Source organism: Micropterus salmoides, unplaced genomic scaffold (genome assembly GCF_014851395.1).
Source record: "Micropterus salmoides isolate LMB-PRFRI ecotype aquatic unplaced genomic scaffold, ASM1485139v1 Ms_hic_scaffold_6, whole genome shotgun sequence".
NCBI lineage: Eukaryota > Metazoa > Chordata > Actinopteri > Centrarchiformes > Centrarchidae > Micropterus > Micropterus salmoides.
The window spans coordinates 17,602,295-17,627,539 of record NW_024044348.1 but is presented as its reverse complement, the minus strand read 5'-3'; the positions used below and the strand labels follow the sequence as shown (position 1 = coordinate 17,627,539).

The window sequence follows — 25,245 nt, the reverse complement described above, 5'->3', positions numbered from 1 at the left end:
AAGACGTGAGATTATGTGAGGATCATCAATCTGTCTTTGTTGGCACTAGCTCTGAGGTCAGATGGTGTGTCAGGTCCTATAACATGGATTAAACTGTGTACCTATGTCAAAGAGGATGGGTGTCAACTTTTTAGGGAGTCTTAGCCTTCCATTATGGCTTTCAAGCAGAAATCCAGAAGGAACATTGGTTGTTGTTCATCTAGCAGGACAGACAGAGCGTGATCCACCTGGATTGCAGAGCAGGGTGCTGCCCTTTGCTACTCGGAGCCTGTCACAATTTAGGGAAGTAGACAGAGCATCTAGTGGAGGCATGTGTGTAGTTTGTTCCTGGTCAAGAACTTAACAGTTGAGAGGCAATTAATTAAGCCCTCTGTAAGGCCCAGAGTAATATACAGTCTGCCACTATGAGGTTGTTGTCAGACGAGTCTGTCTGACATAAATGTTGATCAACTTTCAAAGCACAATATGGAATTTTAGTTTTTTCAATTTGTTTCTACTTTTAAAGCAGAACATTTTCCATTCAGTTCACTGTGGTATAAGAATCGACTTGCAGAGGCCTGAGACTTAGTGAGGTAATTCATTACAGTGAACCCCATAACCACTTTTACTGAACATTATGACTCTTCTATTGTGATCAAAGTTATGTTATAATTGACCCCTCGCTAAGCCAGGCCCCCCTTAGTTACTGTTGCTAAGTCGGACAAACTGTCGGACCTGTTGGACTTTATTGCGGCGCTGCCACTGTCTGTTACTGCACTCCTGGAGAAATATTGTCTAATTTTTGGAAAAAACAATCTCAGAAAGCAGACAGTTTTGCAGTTGAATTGTGCATTTGAAGGTTGTATTCAGGCCATCAAACTGATGTGAAAAAACAAAGATAGAAGCTAAAGCCTACTGATCACAGATGAACTTAAAATTGAACCACTGAAATAACTTATCTGAGAACAATGATATTAAGGATCAACAGTGTTCCTGTACAGCTGGGTAGGTCCCTATTCACTATGACAATTATTAAAAAGCAGAACAGTAGGGCTTTATAACATTACATTCAGTAGTAAGTTAGCTAGCGTTAGCTAACTAACATTACATTAGGAACAATCCACAGCCAACATTTTTCTGGATTTGTTTTAGGTTTTGCAAAGAGATTAAATTGTACTTCTTCTTTCAACCTCTCTGGGTAGCTACTGTAATGATTACAAGTGCCCCAGCAACAGCATTTGACCATATCTTGGAAAAAATACGGCAAAATAAAGATAGAAAACAACTCTTTTTGCATTAGAGTCAATGGAGCGCAGCCGTGAAAGTGTCGGACCTCAGTTAGAATGAGTCCAATACTGCACTGTGATTGGCCAGCTGTGTATTCAGGGTGTGGCTTAGCGAAGGGTCAATTGTCTGGTAAAGATTGATTTGTCTGCCCTACATTACCACATTACCATGTTTACTGTGATGGATTGCTTTTCTTGAGCAGGTTGTGGCATGCCTCTTCTTCAGATATCTTGCCTTTACTAAACTACTGTAATTCTCACCATGCTAAAAGCAGTTTAAAATGTCAGACAGACTTGTGCTCCTTCCTCAAGAAGTCCAGACTTTCCTCCTACACAAAACATGTTCCAAGCTTGTTAGCTTCCAATACAAACATGTATTAGTTTAGTTTATAATTGGCACTGCACAACTTCAACTTCACTGGTTCCAGCTCATCTCCGCTTTAACTTCCATCTCGCACAGACTTGATCTTTGGCAGCTAGTTACTGGATAACAAACATGTTTGAAAAACAGTTGCAGGGCTGGTAACTCCGAACACCCCAAATGCCAACGTTCATTTTATATCATAATCTTCAAAAGAATGTAAGTGACTAATGGGATCTGGTTCTGCAAAACATCACTGCTTGCCATAAACACCTAGCCTGAACCTCCTTTAAAAAAATCAAGGTATCTGCATCCTGACAAGAATCCACCTGGCAGATCTCTGTTGGGGAAATGTATGTCCTCTCTGCAGATTCTCAGAAGCCTAATACAAGTGGGGTTTTTGAATGTCAGTCGGAATTATTTGCCTCCTGAATCTGATGAATAATCTGAGCGACGGGCTGGAAAACACTTTGTGTAGTAACTGGGGAGCTTCATTCATGAAAGTCTCTCTGGTTATTGTCTCTAAGGAATTATATTATATTCATAAATTAGGGGTTGTACCCTTGTGGGTGTACAGTATGTTTGTGGTGTTGCAGATGTATGAGCTGGAGAATTTCTAAGTTGATTCAATTTACTTACTCTTGTTTTGACGTAAGATATTTAAAGGAAAACTTCCACAGTCAAATTCTCTGCCACACATTCACCCCAGATCCTGCCTTCTCTCCTCCTCCTCCTACCTCTCACCTTTTGACAGTCGTACACTGTGTGTGATAAGAGTCCTGATAATAGTATTATCATAGTGACTGCATAAGTGAATTTATTGTGACAGATAAAGAAGAACAACATATATTTTGTGACTGTATTCAAACACCTAAAAGGGCTTACAAAAACACACGCACACACACACACACACACACACACACACACACACACATATATATATTTATACATATGATATATATATTTTTTCATTTTGAAGCAGCAATACAAGCTGCTACCATCCCATCTCTCTCAACATGCTCTATGTTCTAGACACCTGCTATTCCCAGAGCTAATTTCCAGGCAGGTGGTATTACTGTTCCTCTGCTCATCTTGGAGAAATTAACTCATGTTGTACAGTTATTATAGGTTAATGTGTTAGGACATACAAAACTCAAAATGGTTTCAAAATGGGGCCACTTAAAGATGGTTATTTTCTACCTTTTTAGAAGAGTAGCACAAGCAGCAGCATAACGGACTGCAGTCATACATCTTTTCTCTGATTCATGGTGCTAGGCTGGTATTTCTCCAGCATGAGCATTTCTTTTTGCTGACAGATTCAGTACTGGTTTGTCCCCTTGCAGTTCACTGCATTGGCAGAGTGTGAATGTATAAATGCTCGTGCTTAACCTTGGATGTTTATGAGGTTGTTTTCCCTATTACTGAATTTGTTTGCTAGGCTTGCATGTAAGCAGACATCATATTGCTTTTCATCAGCATTCAGTGCAATGCAAACTCTTCTTAGTGCTGTGTGGTTACTAAACCATTTTTAGAAGTGTTCTCTCACTGCAGTGCCACCCTGCAATGCTTTTCTAAACTTGGTTATGTTACTGGCGATGTCAGCGCTGTTTGTGCCACCTTTCTGTATTTTCTCCAGTTGTTCCACATTCACCTTTTTTTCCTCGTATTACTCATCTTTATGTTTATAATGTTAACTGTCTTCTCTTCCTCTCTCCTCTTTTCACCTTCTCTCCTAAACCTTTGTCAATTCTCTTATTTTTCACACTCTTCCTCCTTCCTCTTCTTTTGTTCCCCGTTCCTCTAACAGTCTCTTCCTCCCCCCCCCTGTCCTTTAGGAGCTGCTGTTCAGCGTATGTGCCCTTAACGTCATCTCCACCATTGTGTGTGCTCTAGCCACTGCCATGTGCTGTATGCAGATGGTCTCAACTGATGTGCTGCAGATGGTGAGTGTGAAGGAAGGAGGACGAGAACAATAACTGACTTTCTGTTCTTTTCAGTGACCACAGTGCAGTTAAAAGAAAAATCCCTTTTTTTGTCTGAAGACCATTATCATCAGGTTAGATAAACACATGCAGCTATGGAAGAGGATGTGCCCAGCCTTAATCTGTTTTACAGTAAGATAGTGGAAAGTAAAATTGAGTTTTTGGTTGAATCATCCTGCTTGGTAATGTAAACACACACAGTGACAGTCAATTGCCACAGGACCTCTCTCAGTGAGTTGCTGCATCTCAAAAATATGTTGGATTTGAAGAGAACAGCTTAACATCTCACTGGATTTTTTTCCTCAAAGGTACAACGTCCTCAGTATGACCCTCTTTTGTCATTTTATGTGGAACAATGAATTAAGCATGAAATGCTTTCATTCATGAGGGAAATTAGCATGGCGTATTCAAACACCAACAACAGTGATTTCATGCCTCTAAACACATCGACGACTGGAAAGGTAGAGAAACACTACTTGATACTTGATAGCTTTGCAGTAATATCTGATGCAAGAACCTTTTACACATTTTATGAACTACGCTGTCAATTTTGTGCGTGCTGAAAACAGTCTGGATATTAAAGCTGGTGCTATGCGCTGGACGTGAAGCTTGCTTTGATAAGCTTTGATAACACGTCGAAGTGGCAGGAAATCAGCAGTGAATTTAGTATATAGTAGGTGCTAAAATAAAGTTGAACTCAGAGTCCAGACATTAAATTAATTTAATCTCCATTTGAGTCACAAGGCAACAAAATCCATGTGTAAAGCAGACAAACTTTTGTGAAATCTGTGATTTTTGAGTCAACTGGAAACGTTGACCTACTGGAAACGTGACCTACTGAAAATAATTATATCTCATCACCATTATTGAAATTATTATTATTATTTATAATCCTGATATTCATTTACTCTGTTATGTTCTGTTCTTATTTAAAGCTGCTTTAATCAATATTTCTATATTAACAATGGGTTGTTTGACAACGTGTGTATATGCACATATGTGAAAGGGGTTGTTTGTGTGATGAACCCACAGAGTATTATCACCCAACTGCAATTCCTCTCAGCTCTTTTTAGTTTCTTTGCAACTTTTAGCTTCTTGTTTTGGTTTTCCAACCCACAACTTTTCTGTTTTGGTTCACCCTCATTAGTGTCGTCTCTGTTTTCAGTGAAGAGTCTCTCATAAACCCACTATATGCTGGTGAACATAATGGAGCATTTAGTAGCTAAAAGAGACAGATATTTCCCTCAGGAGTTGGTACAGACCAAAACAGAGCTAGAAAGAGATTGAATATTTGACTCTGACGTTAATGATAATTTTACTCCATGTCTACAGGCTGTGTAATTGTTTGCTCAACTTTACAAGGTGCTTATATGTCAATGGTAACTACGTAGATGAATACTTGTTTGATCCCTGGGACATGACCATAGGAAAAAAGTCACATATATAAATGAGTAATATCCTTTTTTAAGAAGATAAAAATAAATTTACCCGAAGCTGTTTCAACCATACACCAATTAAAAATGGGACTGAAACCTCCTTCTCAAGTTGACATAAGGACTTAATTAACAGTGGTCCCTGCTTCAGTGCCCTATTTTCAGATTATCAAAACTATGGACACGTCATTCTCAGAGCATCTTACTGTCTAGACCTGTGACGGGTGAGATTTACTTAATGATTAATTAATAATAATGATAAATTTTTACATAAATGTATGAAAACAGAAAATATTTAATATAATATATGTAAATATTTTATTTGATAAAAAGCAGACATGCACACCACACAGAAAGAAGTCAAGTTTATTTATATGGCACCGTTCATCCAGAAGGCAATTCAAATGCTTTACATAAGGAAAGACAATAAGAAAAGATATAAAAGAAATGTAATATAAATAATATAAAACGACATAATAAAAAGTTACTCATGAATAGGTTTTTAGGAGTAAAACAAAATAAAATAGAAGATAACGATAAGCTAAAATAGAAAAAGACAAATCAAGCCGTAGAAAATAAAAGGGAAAAAGCACAGTGTCTTATCTCTAACAGTCTCGCAGAGTTTGTAAGAGTGGCCTCGTTTCCCATTTACCACAAGAGGTGTTAACCTTTTATGTAGCTCAGTAAATTTAGTCAAGTCAATAGCAGTGGCAGCCTGGAGATTAAAACAGCAGACTGACTGTGTGTGTGACTGGAAAGCTGTCCCACTTAGAAATGTCTGAGTGAGGAAAGTAAATGAGCAGTGCTTTCAGAGCTGCTGTTGAGGTGCCACTGAGCAAAGCACTAGACTTGCAGCTGCTGCAGTAAAGCTTGTTCAGTGACCAACAGCACGTGGATGTGAATACATGTAAATGCAGTGGAGAGGTGCTGTGAAAAGACACATTTGCTTATCCACATCTCCCTGGATAAATTATTGTCTGAATAAACAACAAAGTACCATGTGTAATAAAGACCTGATAATGGATGTTTTTATGCTGTGTTTCAGTTTATGCCGCACAGAGCGAGAGCCCTAAATGCTGACTGCATGACCCCCCATGGAACCATCCTCCACCAAACACTGGACTTTGATGAGTTTATTCCTCCCATTCCCCCACCACCATACTACCCCCCAGAGTACACCTGCACCCCCTCAATGGATGGACAGAGGTGAGAGGCAAAATACTACCCATCAGCATCACATTTTGTTCTCTGTACTAAAACAAAGTGCTCAGTGCTCCCCAAACTGTGGTACCAGTGTATCTATACTTTATGGGAATACACAATAAAATAGTAATTTGCTAACAAATATAGTCCAAAGTCCAAGATAGTGTAATTATGCACAATAGTCTACTTAGAAATCCACCCCCCTTTATAGATGTATAACTGCCTTGTAGTCCCAAATACTTTGGCAATCCCCCAACTCTAAATTCATCCATAAATTCGGTTCTTGTTACAGTACAACACAAAACAATACAATTCAGCTATATTGTTCACCATGGTGGAAAAGAACACATTAATGATATTTGTGACATCAAATCTTTGTGTACAGACAAACAACAATCACTGATCAGTTATATTCAAAGTTCAGTGCAATCCACACATGTAATAATGTTTGTTATATTAAGTGAAACAAAAACTGCAGATTAATTACAGTGAGTAAATTGGTAAATTACTGATTGTAGTGGGAAATGTGTAAATATTTTTCTTTTGCCAAAGGCAACATAACGCATCTCCCAGAGGGCAGCTACTCAAATTGGGTATCAAGTCAGCGGCGCTGCATGTTCTCCTTAGGAATACATGGGCACTGTTCCTGGGATTTTACTTTTATTCACATAGATTTGTGGAACCTATAGAAAAGTCGTATTGATATAGAGACCTATCTCAAAATGCCAATAGGCACTGAAAGTAGGATTCTGCTGGTTTCAAAAAGATATCAGTTGTTCAGGATGTTGTACATGGCTCAGTGCCCCCTCCTTGAATTGCATTAATATCTGCAAGAGGAATGAGTGGGAAGTGAGCACTTGCTTTTATTAAAGTTTCCAGTTTTACATAATAGCAGACATATTTAAGAATCTTCAGGATTCATTTTTTGCCTATAACTATTTCCTGTAACTACCTACCTCCCTCTCCACAGAGACCTGAAACAAATCAGATATTGGAGGTCCCTATGAAATATTGATCATAGGGTTGGTCGGTCAAGCAGAGGAAAGTTTTTGGAGAGACTACCCTAAACACCTAGAATCTCCTGTGAGATGGTGAATATACAGATGCCAAAAGCAATGACAAATCCAAATCCATCATATAAAGCAGCAATGGTGTTTGTTTACCATCTGGCTGTGACCATCACTTGTAATATTATCATCCATGGTCAGATCAGAGCATCTCCCTCCGTTAAGCAGCTGCGACATCAGTGATTCTCAGCTGTTGTGACCAATGGGCTGTCCCCTCCCTCATCACTCCCTCTACTTTCTCTGTCTTGCCAGAGAGAGAGAGTGCTGTTGATGTAGCCATTTGGCAGGAAGCCACATCTGTTTGTCAATTTGCCATAAATATCAACAAGGCAGAAGAAGCATTTATGGTGTCCCTGCCCAGGGCCAGGGATGTGTCATGACATCATCATGCATCGGATGATTGGTGGAAACTCTCAGGTTGTATTTCATGCTCTGGCACTTTAGAGGAGAATGGGGTTGTAATTAAAAGATATGGCTGCGTGCATGGCTGCTTATTCCTGATTGGCACCATATTAATCAGTGGTGGTGCACACGGAATATTACACTACCTGTATATATCGTCTGGATTGGAGTGTCGGGGACAAGAGGATATTTTTTTCATCCTTTCTATCTTAATGTTTTAATGGACAATATTGCCTACTGTATTTTTGATATTTTTGAGATAAAATGGATATGTGTGACTGACTTAATGTACTCTCCACTCTTTGGATCTTTGGTTGTTCGAAGTACGATTTGGATTTTTAGGTTTTGTTGTTTATTGTTTGGTTGAAACTGTTCTGTTATGCCCCTGACAGAGGCCTGCACTTGGACTTCCCCCATTCTCCCTTCAGTGCCATCTATGGGGTACCCATCAACAGCCCAGGGACACTGTACCCAACTGACCTGCCTCCTCCGTATGAGTCTATAGTGGGGCAGACCCCTGCCAGCCAGGTGAGAAGTATCTGCCCGCTCATCCCTTAAAACAACACTGTCTCAAGAGGCAACTGGGCCTGGGACATGACATTAATTTCTCTGTTTTTAAAGAGAGCAAACCAATCCACAAGTCAGTTAACTTCTTTAACTTACATATACACATATGTATATATGTATAAGCTACATATATTTTACATATGTGCAGTAGTGAGAGTCAACAGCCATGCTAGCAGCTCTGTGAGACTGTACTGTGGCACATCAATACTTTGATATCATAGACCATTTATTTTACTCAAAAACTCAATGCGAAATGGCATTGCTACTGTGTTCATCTTATGACTGCATTTTTGTAGATGTTGCCTGTCAAGTATTTAAGGAAAAAATCACAGCCAGTGTATAGTCTGCTGTTCCAGACTTACTGAGGCGGTGTCCCTTGACTGTCATGTTGAACTGTCTGATCAGAGCTTTTTCAGCTACATCTCATTGTTCATAGCTAAAAATAACTTTATAATGTGGAAGCACATCCTTTTATCTTCCATTATATTCTCAGCATCATTTAACACCTTAGGCTTTTAATCCCTTGTTGCCATTTTACGTGCTAAAGCCGTAGCTCTCTCCACACCCATTTTTAATAGTGTACTTCAAATAGGAATCTGCAGTAGGTTTTCTCACCTGCAATAGATTAGCAGTGGTTGCTGTAAATAACTAATGGAAACAGGCAGTGACAGATTGATTGTGTGAGAGAACAGTCAGATGGCAGAAGAAACTCAACTGATGATTTCAAGCTTAAGACCCCGCATGATGTGAAGTTGTTTGAATGTATGTATGTCATATTGTACCTTTAAAGCATATGAGTGAATCTAGTTAAAATTCTTATTCAACTCTACATTATACAGTAGTTTTCTCCACTGGTACACCTACCTTCTTAGCTGAGACATTTCTGTTCAGTGTGTTATGGTCTTACAGAGCCCTCTACAGACTAAACTGTGTTGTTGAGTGTTAGGTGCCACACAGCTGCTTTTATGCTACTTTTTATTCAAACAGGGCTGTGATATTTTCCTCTTTACAGGTTACCACCAGCATAGAGCAACAAGCCACTGAATCCAGTCTGTGTGAGAGAAACACTACTGCAGGACTCAGCACTCAGGGTAAAGACAGCTGGATCAGTGAACACTGCAGAGGATTGTCGAATGTTTTTGTCTACTAGTAGTCATGCTGATGATATTTTCTCCCATTTTTTCAGCCTCGGTGGACAGTGCGTCACTGATGGTGTCCGAGGTGGCTGATCAGGACCAGACATGCTCCTCAGAGGACTTGTGCTCCCTGGAGGTCCAGGGCTCTGACTCCTCTCCCTATGGCATGCTCCACACTGCCCCCATTGATGGAAGCTGCACCAGCCTGGAACTTTGTACACGCCATCGTGGCCTGCCTAACACTGACGCTCGCCCCAGTGATACAGGATACAGTGAGTCCTCACACACCCAGGAGTCTCTGGAACGCTCTCCGGACTGGTCCTCAGAAAACTACAGCAACATGGACCAGGAGGATTCCACGGACAACACACATCCATGTGAAGAACTCAGGGCTGCAATGCACATATGTGACGAGCTTGCATCAGCCAAACATTTACCAGAGGAGCCGCCTAAAGCATCAACTCACTCCCTCATTAAAGCACGAATGATGAGCCGGAAGCTCACTCTCCCCGTCACTCTCCCTCCGCCACCTCAGCCTTGCTCCCCCACCTCTGTGGCCTCCTCTGGTGGAACTTCAGGCATCAGCCCCTTGGCTCCTTCTCCTTCCCCTTCCCCTCCTAGCAGGCCACGCGGCCCCAGGCTGTGCTTCAGTGTTTGGTCATCCTCCTCCACATCACAGCCCCCCTCTACCTCAGCCCAAAGTGGCTACTCACCCTCAGAGAGGCCTCGGGTGTTTCGAGCAGCCAGGAGGTACCGCAAACTGGCACGCATTGTCCGTTCCACCAGTGACCCTATCTCCTGCTCATCTACGACAGCAAGTGAGTGTGGCAAAAATGTTACACAAGACTTACACTGCTGCACTACATCTAAGCATCACTAGAGTGATCAGCCTTTTAGAGCTTAAACAATTAGTCAGCTGATGCATCATTATTGAGTCATTTTTCAAGCAAAAAGGTCCAAACATTGTTTGGTTCCAGATTCTTTGGAATCATAAGGTTTCTGACTTGGTTTGAATCTGATTTAATCTGACAAGACAAATTTGTGCTACTTTCTGACATTTTATAGACTAAACAACTAATCAATTAAACAAGGAAAAAAATCGGCTGATCCATTGATAATAAGATTAATCATTGGTGGCAGCCCTACAGCCTTCCATTGTCAATAAGCAGAATAAGTGGATCACTCACTAGCAACCACTAAGTAAGTTTCTTGTCTCCCTCTGCAGGAGAAAATGTGAGCTGCACTTCTGCAAATAACCCTGCTGCTGAAGATTCAACTCATACATCACCAGAGCAAGGTAACTGTGAATTCATGTAATGGTGGGACATCTGCTGCTTAACAGCATTCACATCCCATTTTGTAAGGCAATCAGACTTGAAAGAAAAACTGTGAATCTAACTTAATTGAAACAAATACACAGTCACTGTCCGGTAAAAAACATTTAAAATGTTTAGATAAACTGAAACATTAAGTATTCTGTAATGGTTTCAGAAAATTTTAAAAAAGCCATTTTAACTAAGCTGATAATAACAATGTGTTTCATCGTGATGTATATGATTTCATGTGTTTTGACAGTTCTTCTTCATCTTATCTTCAGAGCCAACAGGCGTTTCAACAGATGCTGTTGGAGCAAAACCCAGTCACATATGTGTCAGGAAGCAGCAAAAGGAGGGCAGGAAAGTTGATATCCACCTTAAACCACGAGCCATGCACACACACTCCTCCCACGAACGCCCACACTCCCTCGCTGACCTGAAGATGTACAAAGACACCAAAATACTGGTGGCCAAGTTCCTGGAACATTCGAGCTGCAGTCTGCCTCCTGAAGTCCAGCAGGTTGTCAACAACATCAAGTGTGTCATCAAATCGGATGAGAAACACATGGAGGAGGCCATTTTTAGTGCCAATGTCATAGATCAGGTAAAATACGTACGTTAGCCAACTGCATGTTAACATGCATATTACACAATTATTAGATAACGCTCAACCAAAACTTGCTCCAGTATTAGATGAATTGAGGTGGTCTGGGTGTCGATGAAGTGGAATGAACCTTTGGATAATGAGTATAACCTTCACAGTATAGCTAGCTCCATTTATGGCAAGTAAGTTGGCCTTGCTTTGTAATGGATACAGCAAAATTACAATAGCAGTGGAAAAGGTTGTCAATGATATGTTATTCTTTTTGAGAGCTGCACTTATGCAGGTCTTTTCTACCTTAATGAATAAAGTACTTTACAAATTGCCCCTCGCTCACACTCACACATGATGGGTGCTGGCCCTGCCAATTTTGAGCAACTTGAGGTTCAGTGTCTAGCACAAGGACATTAGGAGAGGTGGAAACCGCCAACCCTGCCATTAGTGGGCAACCAGCTCTACTTCCTGAGTCACAGCTGCCACTGTGCACTTTGACATATTATAAAATGCAGTTTAAAGGTGGGGTATGCAATTCTGGAGAAATCCAATACCATGACAAATATGATATAGAGCAAACAACAACACAGCAAGTATTGTCAAATCATGGCTGCAACAGCTAAAATATTGTTGCTTGTTCCAAGCCACTTTGTTTTTTTCCCATTTACAGAGCCAGGGCTGAGTACAAACTCCTGATTTTCATACAGCATGCACAGAAAGGACAGGCAGCGGACCGTGAGGAGATAGTCGCTTAATTTGACAAAAAGACGTGTATTGAATTAGAATCACATATCCCACCTTTAATTCATTAATTAGAATTTTACATATAAATGTTGCTGACCTTTGTTAGGGAGTTGTATTGATTCAATAAGTGTATTTCAGCTCAGTTCAATAACTATTTAATAACATCGAGCAACGTGTCTCTCTCTTTCATTCCTGGGTATGTGTTGCACAGGTGATGACCCAGCGCACCATTGGCAGTTCCAGGAAGCATGGCCATGAGGATCTTCACCTTCAGAGCTGCGGTGCTTTGAGTTCATCCCCTTCCATGCGCCGTCCAAAACACCTCCCACAGATAACCAGCGCCTCCACCAACCCACTGGACTCCCCCTCCTCTGAACAAAGCCTTGAGTGCAAAGAAACCATTCTCTGACCACTCTCCCAACAAGGACTTGGATCAAAACTCTGGGGGCATTTCAGGGTGCTGGTGTTGCAGCCATGCTGTGCTGTGCAGCAGATGTCTATTATTAATGAAAGATCATTTATCTTCACAGTGTAACTGCAGCACAGGCATACTGACATGGTCTCATGCCGAATCTCTCAGTGCCCTGTGAGGCCGTGCCAAGTCATCAGCAGAAATGGTAGCAAACTCACACTGAGCCTGCCAGTGTCTGTAGTGGCTTCTTTCTCATCAGAAAAACAAAAGGATGTTTCTCCCTCAGGGGATCTTTTCTACAGAGTTTCATCTCTTAAAAAAGAAACAAATACACAGCTGGTACGTTTGGATCTGGAACTGAAAAACTGTATTATCAGTAATCCTCTTGTCATAAGAAATGGAAAGAAATATGTTTGTATTAAACTGTAAACTGACCGGGCATTACTAGCCATTGTTTGCAGACTTTGTGGAACTGTTACTGATAGGGTGGTGAATATTTTGTGGTGCCGCTGGTTAAAGAACATCACAGATGTGGATTATTTAACTTACCTCATTGTGTTACAATTCTTATCAGTGTTACAATAAAGTATGAGTTTATATCTTGTGGTTTGTGTTCTTTTTTTCCCATTGAATGTGTCGGGATCATGTGCAGGCATTAGCATTTTAAACATCTGGTCACCTCAACCAAGTCTGGCAAAAATAATAGAAACACTGGAAAATGATAGCCTTGCAATAAATACCAATCTGTTGAAGCTATTAATATTTGCATTTGATTTGTGTTAATGATGTTATAGTTGGTATTGTTCAAATAAATACGCAGTGATATTTCTTTTAGTCAAGGTTAGTAGGAGTCTACTGTCTCCTTGCAGAATTACCTACATTTGTAATGCTTGTGACTGACTGCAATTCTTTCAGCAGTTAGACCAAAGTTAAAAAGGCAGAGTGAGTAATTTTAAGTGAATTATCTTATGGTGAATATTAATTTGAACTATATGTGAGTTGTAACAGATGTTTGGAAACATTTCAGTTTCAAAGCAACTTAAAGAATTGGAAAGGATCAAGGCAGTCCTTACTGGATTTACTTGGTGCATACATAGGTTGACCTACCTATGATTTTCTGGTTACTCACTGCACAAAACCCCTCCAGACTGCTGACAAATAATAATTATTTAGGAAATGAATCAGCAATCATACAGCTAGTAATCTTTAACTGTACATGACATGAGATTACATGGAGATAGGCTTATGGTTAGAATTAGTTTGTGGCCCCAAAAGTTGTTTCCTAGTGTAGCTTTTTTTTTTTTTACACACATTTTATCTTCAGTCATTGGCAAACAAAAAATAAGTGTTTGAGTGAACACACCGGCCTTTCTTCAGGTTTCTGAATAAACCTGTTAATGAGAAGAGGTTTTAATGGACTGAATATATTTATTAGAAAAACTGTCGTACTAATACATTTGTAGGATTTTGTTTTTAAGACTGATCTGCAACACTTTAATATCCAAAATATGAACTAATAATTAAATCTGAAATCCTTATTTCATTATAACTGTAAAGTGTTGTTCCATTCAGCCGCGCGCTTCCGGCATTTGTGCACTACTCGCAGTATTGCAGTATCCAAATCGTTCATCATACGTGTAGACCTTAAAAGTCTACAGCCCACAAAGTGCTTACAGGCGCCAACCAACACTACAAGCAATTCCAGCAACAGATGAGCCACGCTTTCTTTATGCGACTAAGCGCTCAATTTATTTTGAAATGTATCTGCGCTCAAGCGGAAGTCACGCTGACTGATTACAGCCAGCTTCACGCGGCGCAGACATTATGTTTGGTAGGCAGCGATTCGTGGACATTGTGATACAAAGCCTGTGTCCGTAGTGTTTGTTACGATTCGGTTAGTTATATTACCAGGATCTGTTCCGTGCTCCGCAAGAAGAGACGATACTTGTTCTGGCAGTAGCTAATTGTGTCCTCGCGCTTACCGTTGCTAGCTAAGCGTGAAGTGGTTAGCCGTAAATAGGAGCTAACGTTAACGTCAATTCGGATTTGAAAATCATCACTGTTCTTGTCTGACGGTGGTTATGTGATTAAAGGAGCTCTAAACGCCCGTATATGCAGTCCTACATGGCCTACCAGAGAACCATGAAAAAGAAATAGCTGAAGGCGAGCGTCATATAGCTGGCTGTATGATTTGTATTTGCTCTGCTCAGTGCCACGGTTCCGTATAGCTGTCCACGTCTAGTCTCGCTGCTGTGTTTAACGTTGCCAGCTGAGCTAGGCCACGTCCCAGCGGGCGTATTTCATCTAACCGACTGACATTGGACGAGTAGAAGAGAAGATGCACCGTGTGCGGAAGGAGAGAAAAGACCAGTAGAAATGTAGAAACGTCTTGAACATTCATGATTTTCTTTGCAGTGTTTGTATTTCTGAACGGTTGTCGCACATACGCGGCATGTCACGTAGACGGATGTGTTGTACAGCGGGAGGATACTCTCACTGAGCTCTGGAGGTTGCGGTAAACAACCTGAAATAACGTTACACTTTTTTTTTTGAAATGGTTGGGTTTGGTGCAAACCGACGGGGAGGCCGCCTCCCGTCCTTCATCCTCATCTTTTTGATGGTGATCATCGCCATACTGTCTTTCAACTACTGGACAGTGTCCAACAAGCACGGCCGCTTGCTGGATGAGCTGGCGGAGGCACAGACGCAGGTGAAGCGCACGGACGCAGCGCGGAGCCGGCTGGAGAAGCGGAACTCGGAGCTGATGGTGCAGGTGGACACGCACAGGAAGCAGATCGACCAGAAGGATGGAGACTACAGCGTCCTGGAGGGCAAGCTGCAGGCCCGAGAGGCGCTCATCAAAAAGTGCACTGATGAAAAGGTATAGCAGCAATATCTGGTTCTGTATTTACTGAAAATCTGTCCAATTAAAGTTTTCACAGATTATGTAGTTTGATCACGATATCTACATAATGTGTCTGTAATTTCCTTACTCTATACCAGACAGAGGAAGATGTATTGGAAGCTTGCACAGCTCATGATGGAGGGAGACAGGGTTTCAGCTCATTTTTATCTGCTTTAAAGAGGAAAGGTGTTAGAGTCATTGTGAAGAGGGCAGTAGTTTATCTTGAGTAGTCTGTGTTACCAAGGGGCAGATAATAGATGCAACTTGTCCAAGGCAAGGAGCTCATTCATCCACATACAGTTTCATCCACCTCAACCGCTTTGACCTTTCTGCACCACCAATGTAGTGTTTTTCTAAATCAAAGCTCATGTCCCTGTATACTTTTGAAGAAATAAGGGTAATGGTGTTTCACTGTACCCGTGCAACTAAGCCACTTGTGGATGACTATCGTTTAGATAATGGATGTCTGTGTGTATTGGTTAAGGCTTCATGCTTTACACTACAGATGTACCTACTTTTAGCTGTATGTGCTGATGGTTGAACCCCTTGTCTAAATTATGAGCTGAGCTGATGGGAGTCCACATTAATTCCTCACAATACTGATGTATAGTTGACAAAAATGAGCCAGTTTGCTCGATTGTTTTGCTCTTCACAAACCCACAAAGCCCTACATTACTCCTACCTATCTCTCTATACTTAATAGGTTTAAATTCAAGACATCAATTCATTATTGCATTCACAAAGAACAACAAATGGAAGTAAACTTTATAGTGCATTTTAGATGTTTTATTGTTTCATTTCATTGGGACCTTTGTACTTGTTTGTGGAGCTTAATGTATTCACTGAGTGGCCTGTCCTTGCTCCACAAGGCTCTCGTCTCTGAAAATCGGTGTGCCATGGGAGACGTTTAGACAACGGGGGGGGGGTTCTTTTTTGTTGTCATTTGTTGCTTGTCTTTATCCCATGTGGGATGAACTTAACTGGGACACATAATTTTCATTAGAAGTAGAAGATGACTTTTTTCCTGTCTACAATGTCACTGGCAGCTATTTTCTCACCTATTTTTGAATTGGTAAACATACCACTACCCACTGATGATTACTGACTTGTACACTTCAGAAACAGTATATTTGCAAGATAATCTGCAGGAATATCAGGAGGAAGGTTGTTAGTTGCAATTCATTTGCTGATGAGCTGTCCTTGACCAAAACACATCTCACTTCCTCCCAGCTGCTTGAGTGGAGTTACTTAGTAACCAATAAGAGAGCACTGCTTGTAATGGGCCATGCATACATACATAATGGGTATACATGCTTAGTGGATAAGGTTTGTATAAAGAAATCATAGATGGATAAATCAACAAGAGTCACTCGTCAGCCTAATGGGGACATTTTTTAAATGATTTTCCTATTCTGAAACTTTTCTCCCGCTGACCATCCACACACTGTGTTTATGAGCCAAATCCCAGAGTCTGTGTCCAAATCAAATCATAGCAAAAAAATGGCCCTGTAACAGTTAGCTTTCTGTTTAGTCGCCTGCTGTGCTGGCTCTGTCTAATCTCCTACAAATTGACATGTTTTACGGACTATTGTATGTTTTTATTCCAAATGTGCATGCTTCATTTTTGATATCTAAATCCCTGTTGGCAGCTTTAATTGTTTGACACAGAAAACCATCTTTGTATAAGAGATCTAAAAAGCCAGAGCGTGGATGTTTTTCTTGTCGTTGAGGCGAGTACAGATGGAAGCGTGTGGAATTAAGAGGATTCAAAGCGCTATAGTTTCCGTAATCAACGTCAAGGTATATCAGTTGTTCCACTCCTTTCTTTTGTCAACAGCCCAACCCTGTTTCAACAGAGCAGGACATGGAACATGCAGTGAAAGGCCTGCAATGCAGAGAAAATACAGTTGAGCCTTAACTGTAGCTGTGTACCCATTAGTTGCAAGAATGAATCATGCAAGCTTATAGTTCTTCTGTAAGCAGTCTGGCCGTGTTGTTGTTTATACAGCCAATTTTAGCAGGTTGGGGAGGCCATTAACCACTTGGACAGAGTGACAGGATGAAGCTTTGGTCTTGACAACAGTTGACAGTGTATTTCCTGTCAACTCTTTTCCTGCCGCCCTCTGTGTCAGTCATTTATTACTGATTCAAAACAGCATAATCCAGAGAAGCCTCAAAAACTCCTCCTGCGGCATAATTCACTTCACCACTGTCCATTCATGTGCTCAGTGACAAAGAGTCATTGTTATGCCACAATATGGTTAAATGTGCTTTCTTTTCTGTGGTATTTTTCTCCCTTGAACCCCCACCAGACATTGTGTCTGTCTTCATTAGTATTAAACCTACAGGGATTGGGTGTTTGGCACTGTAAAGATTATGGTCCAAGTCCAAGGTCCAAGTTTCCTTCTTAACTTGCTTGCTCCTGTCCTCCCTTCAAGAGTGTCTACATACAACTGTGAGTTTTATTAAAACTCAAAATAAAGAGCAGCCCACAGTTTCAGTTAATAATATTGCATCAGTGCATGCTGCAGGTACAGATTTAAGTTTCACATCAGCCCTGGTTATTACAGAGCTGTTCTATTGGATTGCATTACAGTGTTCAGGGATTTCTACTTTCCTGCTCACTCAGTGTTAGTAAAGTGCCTAAGAAAAGTGAGTGAGATGCTTCATTTTCCCATTAGCAGTATAAATCCTATGACATTATTTCTCAGCTTGAGATCAGCAACCATGCATTGAGTTATCTGTCTAGCACCTCATACTGGTTTTGCAAGAACTGTCTCGTGGCAGTAACTAACTCAAATGTCACACTGGGTGCCATCTGTTTGTGCTGTGAAGCCTTGTTACACAGAAAAACAAGACAAACCTGTTCATGCTGATTTTCCTGGTGCTAACTGTGCAACTGTATAGTAATTGGATAACCTTTTGCATAGTTTAGGCTTATGATTTAGCAGGGCAACTCTTAATAAACTTTTCTTGAACCAGTTCTACGTTTATAGGAGTCAAAATGTATGTAGCTCTCCCTCAGCTGATAAGATTCCTGAAACTGTTTTTTTCCCTTTGTCTTCTGTACAGGTGAAGCTACTAGGTGATGTCACAGCCCAAATGACAGAAATCCAGAGGCTTAAAGGTAGGACTTAATCCATGTCTTGCCAGCAGAGGGCTCACTCTCTCAATTCAATTCAAATTTTCTTTATTGGTATGAATGTTAATAGAACAGTATTGCCAAAGTTTCAAGGAAAATACAAAAGAACAAATCAATTCATAGTTAAATTAATAAAAAATATATAACAGTAAACACCTATGTGTTAAAAATATCTCAATAGATGTGTAATTATTGAAAGTCTCCTCATGAAGTGTTGGTGTTCCTTGAACAGACACTAAATCTTCAAAATATTGTGTGTATGTGTGTTTCTGCAAACAGAGCAGCTAAAGGATCTCAAGCAGGAGTTCATGAAACAGGAAGAGCAGCTGAGAGAAGTAAAGAAAAATAGCACCACCTTGGAAAGAAAACTGGAGTATGAGAGGTATGTTAAATCTTCACAACTTCCTGTCAGCCTTAATGACTGCATTTTTTCCCTCATTTTAGAGGAACCGTGACATGATCAAAATGTGAATTTTTGCTTCTAAAATTATCCATTATTATGACAGTTATTGTTTTTTCACGTAATTAGTCACTAGTCATATGATACAAGCTAATTGATTGTCTTAATTTCCTATTCTCTCTTGCCTCTCTATAAGGCTGATATAACCTCATTGATATTTCACTCATATTGGGTGTTATAGGGCTTCTAGAATAGATTTATACATAACTCAGTTTTGCCAAAAAAAAGTTTTGCCTCTTTGCCCAAATCAGTTTCATAGTATGGTTAGAAGGAATCCTAGATTATGCGGGTGAAATTTATGAGAAATATGTGTTAACTAGTTTACAGTGTGGACGTCAAATTGCACAACTAAAAGAAGAGTATGAAGAAACGAAAAAGACCTTGGAGGAAGAAGCATCGAAGCTAAGACAGGTTAGTATTGATAAAATCCTGAATCCTGATTACTTTTATTCAGCACTGTAGCATTTATTCATTACACTTGGATTTTTAATACAGATGTACAGATAGTAGCAGCCAAACTCCAGAAATTCCCCTCTGTGTCTCTTCCTGTTAAAGCATCACCATTCATTAAGCAGTTTCTTCTTTTTGTTTTCTCATATACTCCTTTTTTCTGATTCACCGTTTATAATTCTTCAGAGTATGATGGACGGCCAAAAGAATGTAGTGGCAGGTAGACATGCAGAGGGAGCGCCTGGTGTGAGGATGGTTGGAGAGCGCCATACGGTGGCCACTCATGGGCACGACAGTCCAGATTTAAAAGGTACGGTGGGTGTGACTTTCTATAACCAAAGCTTATACTGTCTTGACTGTTCTTCCTTTTGTTGCTATGCACACGCTAAGAAAATGCCCATGCACCTCATATAAACCTTGCAGAAATGTAACTGATGTGTAATTACACTCTGTTAGTTTCCTGTGCATGTTATTCCTGTTTATGTAAATGTGTAACAGGGAACTCGGCAAACTATTTTAATGTCCACCAATCCACCACCTAAGACACATTCCTTCTGCTCTGTTACAGAAGAGATGGGGAAGCCTGGCAGTGACGCTGGCATGCCTGGTATAGAAGACAGTGAGGTGGGAAAAATCGATGATGTGCAATTTGGTAAGCAGAGGACCTCAACTTTCAAGAATTTCTTTTTAGGTTTTTTATGGGCAGAGCAAGATCAAGTAAAACAATAATAGTGTATAGGCCAATTAGGTTTTAAATATGGACTCAAATACATTTGTTGCCTTATGATTTTAAACCTGCAACTCGTTGAGAGGACTATAAAAAGCCAAGGCTGTGAGAATTAAACTACAAACATGTCAGTTTACCAGTTAAAAAACTGTAAAGTTGAAACAGAAACTGGATAAAAATAACTAACCAATGGACTACAGATGGGACTCTCAATCCTACTGTACATAGCGCTGTGGCAAGGTCAGGAAATGCCACCATATATGTATTATATATATATATATATATATAACTAAATGTGATGTCAAAAAAATCCCCTGCTTTTCTGGAGTTGTGGCTCCAAATGCCTTCTGTATTTCTGTCCTTGCGGCAAATGAAAAGAAATCCACCAAAGTTATCATACTGTCCGAGCTTTCTCACTTTGCCACTCCATTTATCTACAGCCTTGAAGAAACCAGCCATCACTCAGAAGCATGATGATGTCCCTGATGGGGTTGTGGGAGCTGGTGCTGGACCCGGAGTCGGGGCAGCGGATGGCCCTGGGGGCCAGGGCCTGTCTCTGGACCAGCCCAGGCTCCAGCAGGACAGAGTGGAGGGCCGAGCAGCAGTGGTTGCACCCCCGGGCATCATCAAACAGGCAGACAGACCGGTAGTGTTTGAAGAAGACAACAAGGCAGGTATCAAGGCAGACGAACTGGGAGAGCAGCAAAGACAACTTCAAGGTATAGAATGCACAGTATCCATATAATTTGTATTAATGATTATTGTCTGTCTTTTGAACCTATAGGCATGTGATAATTAGTTATCAGGCTATTTGTTTTCAATGACGTTTCTTTTACTGAATCTATTGCCACTTTACTGTGGTATAACAAAGTTGTTATACCACAAAACAATTTTGGGCCTTTTGATGTGTGATTTTGGACAAACATACAGCAGAACCTAAGTCTTTTTGTTATTGCCAGCTCCTGATAATGTCAAGGTTGACAACGAACACGTGAAGGGGATTCCTCTGCCACCCAACCCAGCCCAGGTGCCCAACCCCATCCAGCCTCACCACGCCAAAGACCAAGTTGCAGCAGAGCCAGTACACCACCGCCAAAGTGAGTTCCAAACCCGGCACTAAAGGTGTTGTTTTTTTTATTAATAACCTGTTGATTGACTTTGAAGGGGTGGGTGAAAATATAACATGAAAAAGAAGTATACTTACAGTTGTTCTTGTTAACTTCGTCTTTGTGCTTAGCTGCTGCCTCGCAGCTGTCTGTAATGTGTGTCAACACAGAGTAAAACACAATTTGGTGTTATGCCATCGGTATGAATTTTGCCCATTGCTACCTGGTTACACCCCTACTTCTACATTTTCATGAAAGTTAGAATTTCTAACTGAGTATCTGTTGGAAAGTCATGTCTGAATATGGGTAGGAGCACTGTCAGGGAGCAGAGACAGGGCTCGGTCGCAGAGGGCAGGAGACAAATGACACACACCTGGCTCTCAGATGATCCTTTCCTGCTGCCTGGCTTCTGCTCTGCTGGTGTTTCTCCCTCCTCCTCCTCTGTTTTGTTCTATTCTGTCATCTCCCTTCACATCCACGTCACCCTCTTACAACACTGACTGTATTCAGTGCATGTCTTCATTTGTTTTTCTTCTAATCTTCTGCCTCTGATCTCTTTATACTTGCATCCTATTATGGCAAATTAACACCCGACACCCACCAGATGTCTCATTTCTGGAAGTGTCTGTTGCTCACCAGACACTAGCAGCCCAAAGACACTGCCTGACTCAGTGCATCTCAAGTCCCCACCCAGTCCTGTCGTGATCATTACTGCCATCTCAAATCTTTAGGAGGCTAGACAGGAACGGAGTTGAGGAGTTTAATGACCAGTTTTTCTGATTAGCAATTTCAGAAACCTCAGATCAAGTCATTTTGACTTTTACACAATTTGTGCTTGTTTAATTGAAATGTCTCTAGTTTGGCCACCTGTAACAATAAAAATGTATGTTTAATGTTAAAAGCAAGTAAGACATTGAAAAATATTGTCGAAATTTATAAGATTGGAAAATGTCACTGTTACACTGTGACTTGTTCATATCAACAGTACCCAGTAAATAAGTCAACTTCTTGCTTTTAGTTTAAACTTCCTGTATTTGAACACATGTCAACTACTAGTTTATTATAGAATATAGAACAAGTTCAATCCTGCCTCTGTATCTGAAACTGCATTGAATGGAGGTGTTTGTGATTAGTACACGTTAATAAAGGGGGACAACATGTTAGAATGAAACACGATACTTCCTGTGTCTATGGCTTTAACAGTTACCCTCGAGTTTAATCAAGACTTTTCACAGTACCCACAAAAACACGAAACACTGTACAGATGATTAAAAACTCAATTAGCACTCAATGCTTTCCAGACTCTCCCCCATTATAAGGGAACCCCATTTGTTTCAACTCAGCTCTCTGCTTTAACAATGTCTGTCTTCTAATTAGCATCTGCCACCATCCCTTCACCTCATCTTCCTTATCTTTTGTCATCCTCTTCATGCGATCACCTATTCCTTCATGCATTCATTATGCAGTATTTCACCCATTCCGCCCTCTCTCCCTACAACTGCCTTCGCTTCCCTCCCTTCCTGATGAGGCCCTTCTCTGCCTCCTGCAGGCCGGTTCTTTGATGAGAACGAGTCCCCAGTAGATCCGCAACACGGCTCTAAGCTAGCGGACTACAATGGGGATGATGGGAACGTGGGTGAGTATGAGGCCGACAAGCAGGCCGAGCTGGCCTACAATGAGGAAGAGGATGGTGATGGTGGGGAGGAAGACGTCCAAGGTGAGCCAGGCTGGGGGACTGGATTGCCTGTCCAGATGTGTATCCACCATTCCCTACCTTGCTCCTTCCCTCCACCCCTGTCCTGCTGCTCCCCCCCCTCCCCTGCATTTGTCCTGACAGTTAAGAGTAGCTCACAGTACCCTGAGTTTGGTCCTTGAAGACATCCTAAACTACCGATATTTAAGAATGATGACACAAACGTCTTCAGGGTCAAAGCAGGACTGCTATGTATGCAGTTCAGGATGAGTAACTCAATTGTGTCAGGCATTTTTTTCCTGTATAGACACAGTAACAATCTTAGCAAAAAACTTGACCCAGGAACTTACGGTTCTGTGAGAGTAATTCAATTGCCATCTAGTATTTTCGCTCCTGCCTGTGCTTCTTTTTAGCTATACCACCTGTCTGTGCCCACCAAACATCTGACCCACATCTAGACCAGTAGATAAATATAGCTCACTGTGTTTGTGAATGTGTCTGTGTTCTCCTTGAAATATTGAAATGCATGCCCACATTCTTTTCTTTGTTATTGTTTCCTACCATGAATTTCTGATTTGTGAATGTTAGTATTTATACTGTGTTTGGAGAATACTAGTTTTGTTTTCATCCGTCTCGAAAAAAGTTTTGTCATGTTAAGAGTTTGGCTGTGATTTGTCATTTATGTGTTAAACGGTTTGTATACAATCTCTGATTTCCATTAAAAATCTCGGGTGTCTTTGTTATTTTAACGATCAACATGGAAGCTAATGAAATGCTAGATAGATGAAGGAAGTGTTTTTTGCCAAAATTTGATGGAAATTTCTTCTACAGTAACACATTGTTGTTAAATCAGGGGAACGGGTTGCGAGTCCTACACTGTTCACACAAGATGGTCATAAGCATCCTCAAACACCGTTAAAGCAGAAAGTCGGCACTTTAATCTTGAATCATTATTTCATTTCAAATCCAGTGTGCTGAAGTATTTCCCAAACAATGAAAAACATAAATTCTCATACTTCATTACTGCACTGTGTGTTATTTTTATGGATGTACACAGATCAGAATAAAAGTATTGATGTAATTGGACTGATAGCGAGGACATTAAGACAGTTAAGATCATTCATATGTGATAAAAATGTTTTTTTTAATGTTATAATGGAGTATGGTTAACTTAATTCAGTGTATTGTTTATTACTTTATCTCTAATGTGTTGCATTCTTTTCCCCACAGATGATGATGATCGAGACATGCAGGGAGACCGGGCTGTGGATTATGGGAAGAGACATCAAGCCATTGACATTCTTTGAAAGGGAACTCAGCCTAACTCATTAAAAATAATCAGACCTTCCTCTACAACCAAGTCTTTCTTAACAAAATAGTTTGAACATCAATATGTTTAAGAATTTTTAGAGTACATTCTCCAATGTCATGGACTACTTTGGAAAAAAAACTGACATTGCAACTAATGAATTAATTCTGAATAACGTAAAATAATACAAAGGAAAAAAATCATGGCATTTTCCTGTGCTGCTGTTGATTTGCTGATGGGCATAAGTTATGGCAGTAGAGATGTTCCTTGACTGTTGAGTTTTGTTATTTGATAACTGCCTCAGTTCATAATGAAGTGGTCTAAAGGAGCCCTCTTGACTCACATCTGAACTTCAAGGTTGAACCATGTTTTGTTTTTGCTACTTTTCTTTTCAGGTTGGTTGCTTGATATAAACAATCTCTTCACCAGAGATGTTTATCAATGGGACTAATTCGGCATTCAGCCTTTCTAACATAATTTTGGGACTCTTACATGGAAGACTTACATTTTTTTAATTTACAGGAGGGGAATGCATCACAAATGCCAAGGACTTTGCTTATGGCCTATTAAATCATTTAATTTTCTTTGTGACAGACACTCAAATGTGCTTCTCATTCTCTTTTTTTAAATGATGCCATTGCATGCATTTGAACCTTTTTTTATTAATAATCCAACTGAGCAAAATACTGATGCTTAAGCAATACTTAGTGATTTTAGGATCCACAGTTTGCAAAGCTTAACAAAGTACATATGGAAGTGACTGACTGTACACATGCTTCCATTAATGAGGTCTCTTGTACATAATGTAGATGAACTGTTACCATTTGTACTGAGGAAACCTAATTCCTCATCTTTAGGGAAATCCGTGAACATGAAATCAGTTCTGTTTGTGCAGCCAGGAAAATTGATTTCTCATGGAAAGGCACATTGAATGTAATTTAATTTTATTAAAGGTGATGCTTCATGTCAT

The 25,245-nt window shown here is 40.4% G+C and overlaps 2 protein-coding genes across 6 annotated transcripts in view; both read left to right on the top strand.

The window, feature by feature from the left end:
* The window catches only part of fam189a1 (family with sequence similarity 189 member A1), a 90,505-nt gene extending 77,423 nt beyond the window's left edge, over positions 1–13,082 (top strand). For both annotated transcript variants that reach the window (XM_038702164.1, XM_038702163.1), the window contains exons 5-12: positions 3,462–3,569; positions 6,087–6,247; positions 8,106–8,241; positions 9,293–9,371; positions 9,467–10,234; positions 10,642–10,713; positions 11,014–11,336; positions 12,283–13,082. In XM_038702164.1, coding sequence (XP_038558092.1) covers positions 3,462–3,569; positions 6,087–6,247; positions 8,106–8,241; positions 9,293–9,371; positions 9,467–10,234; positions 10,642–10,713; positions 11,014–11,336; positions 12,283–12,480 — 1,845 coding nt within the window. In that variant the 3' untranslated portion in view covers positions 12,481–13,082. The remainder of the gene's footprint in view (positions 1–3,461; positions 3,570–6,086; positions 6,248–8,105; positions 8,242–9,292; positions 9,372–9,466; positions 10,235–10,641; positions 10,714–11,013; positions 11,337–12,282) is intronic.
* A 1,182-nt stretch (positions 13,083–14,264) lies between these two features.
* On the top strand, positions 14,265–25,244 carry golm2 (golgi membrane protein 2). Of its 4 annotated transcripts, none has more exons than XM_038702294.1 (10): positions 14,265–15,364; positions 18,461–18,515; positions 18,810–18,912; positions 19,311–19,401; positions 19,627–19,750; positions 20,012–20,092; positions 20,608–20,886; positions 21,127–21,264; positions 22,823–22,990; positions 24,197–25,244. In XM_038702294.1, the coding sequence occupies exons 1-10, from the start codon at positions 15,038–15,040 to the stop codon at positions 24,271–24,273; spliced, it is 1,443 nt and encodes a 480-aa protein (XP_038558222.1). In that variant the 5' UTR covers positions 14,265–15,037; the 3' UTR covers positions 24,274–25,244. The 4 variants fall into 4 exon arrangements, with proteins under 4 accessions (XP_038558222.1, XP_038558221.1, XP_038558224.1 ...); XM_038702293.1 differs by having other exon boundaries at positions 14,266–15,364; positions 20,009–20,092; XM_038702296.1 differs by lacking the exon at positions 22,823–22,990 and having other exon boundaries at positions 14,267–15,364.
* The last annotated feature ends 1 nt before the right edge of the window (position 25,245 follows it).

Coding starts and splice junctions, on each gene's coding strand:
- golm2 (XM_038702293.1), top strand. CDS start 15,038: ATGGTTGGGTTTGGTGCAAACCGACGGGGAGGCCGCCTCCCGTCCTTC. Junction 19,402..19,626: donor AAGCATCGAAGCTAAGACAG/GTTAGTATTGAT, acceptor ATAATTCTTCAG/AGTATGATGGACGGCCAAAA. Junction 20,887..21,126: donor GCAGCAAAGACAACTTCAAG/GTATAGAATGCA, acceptor TGTTATTGCCAG/CTCCTGATAATGTCAAGGTT.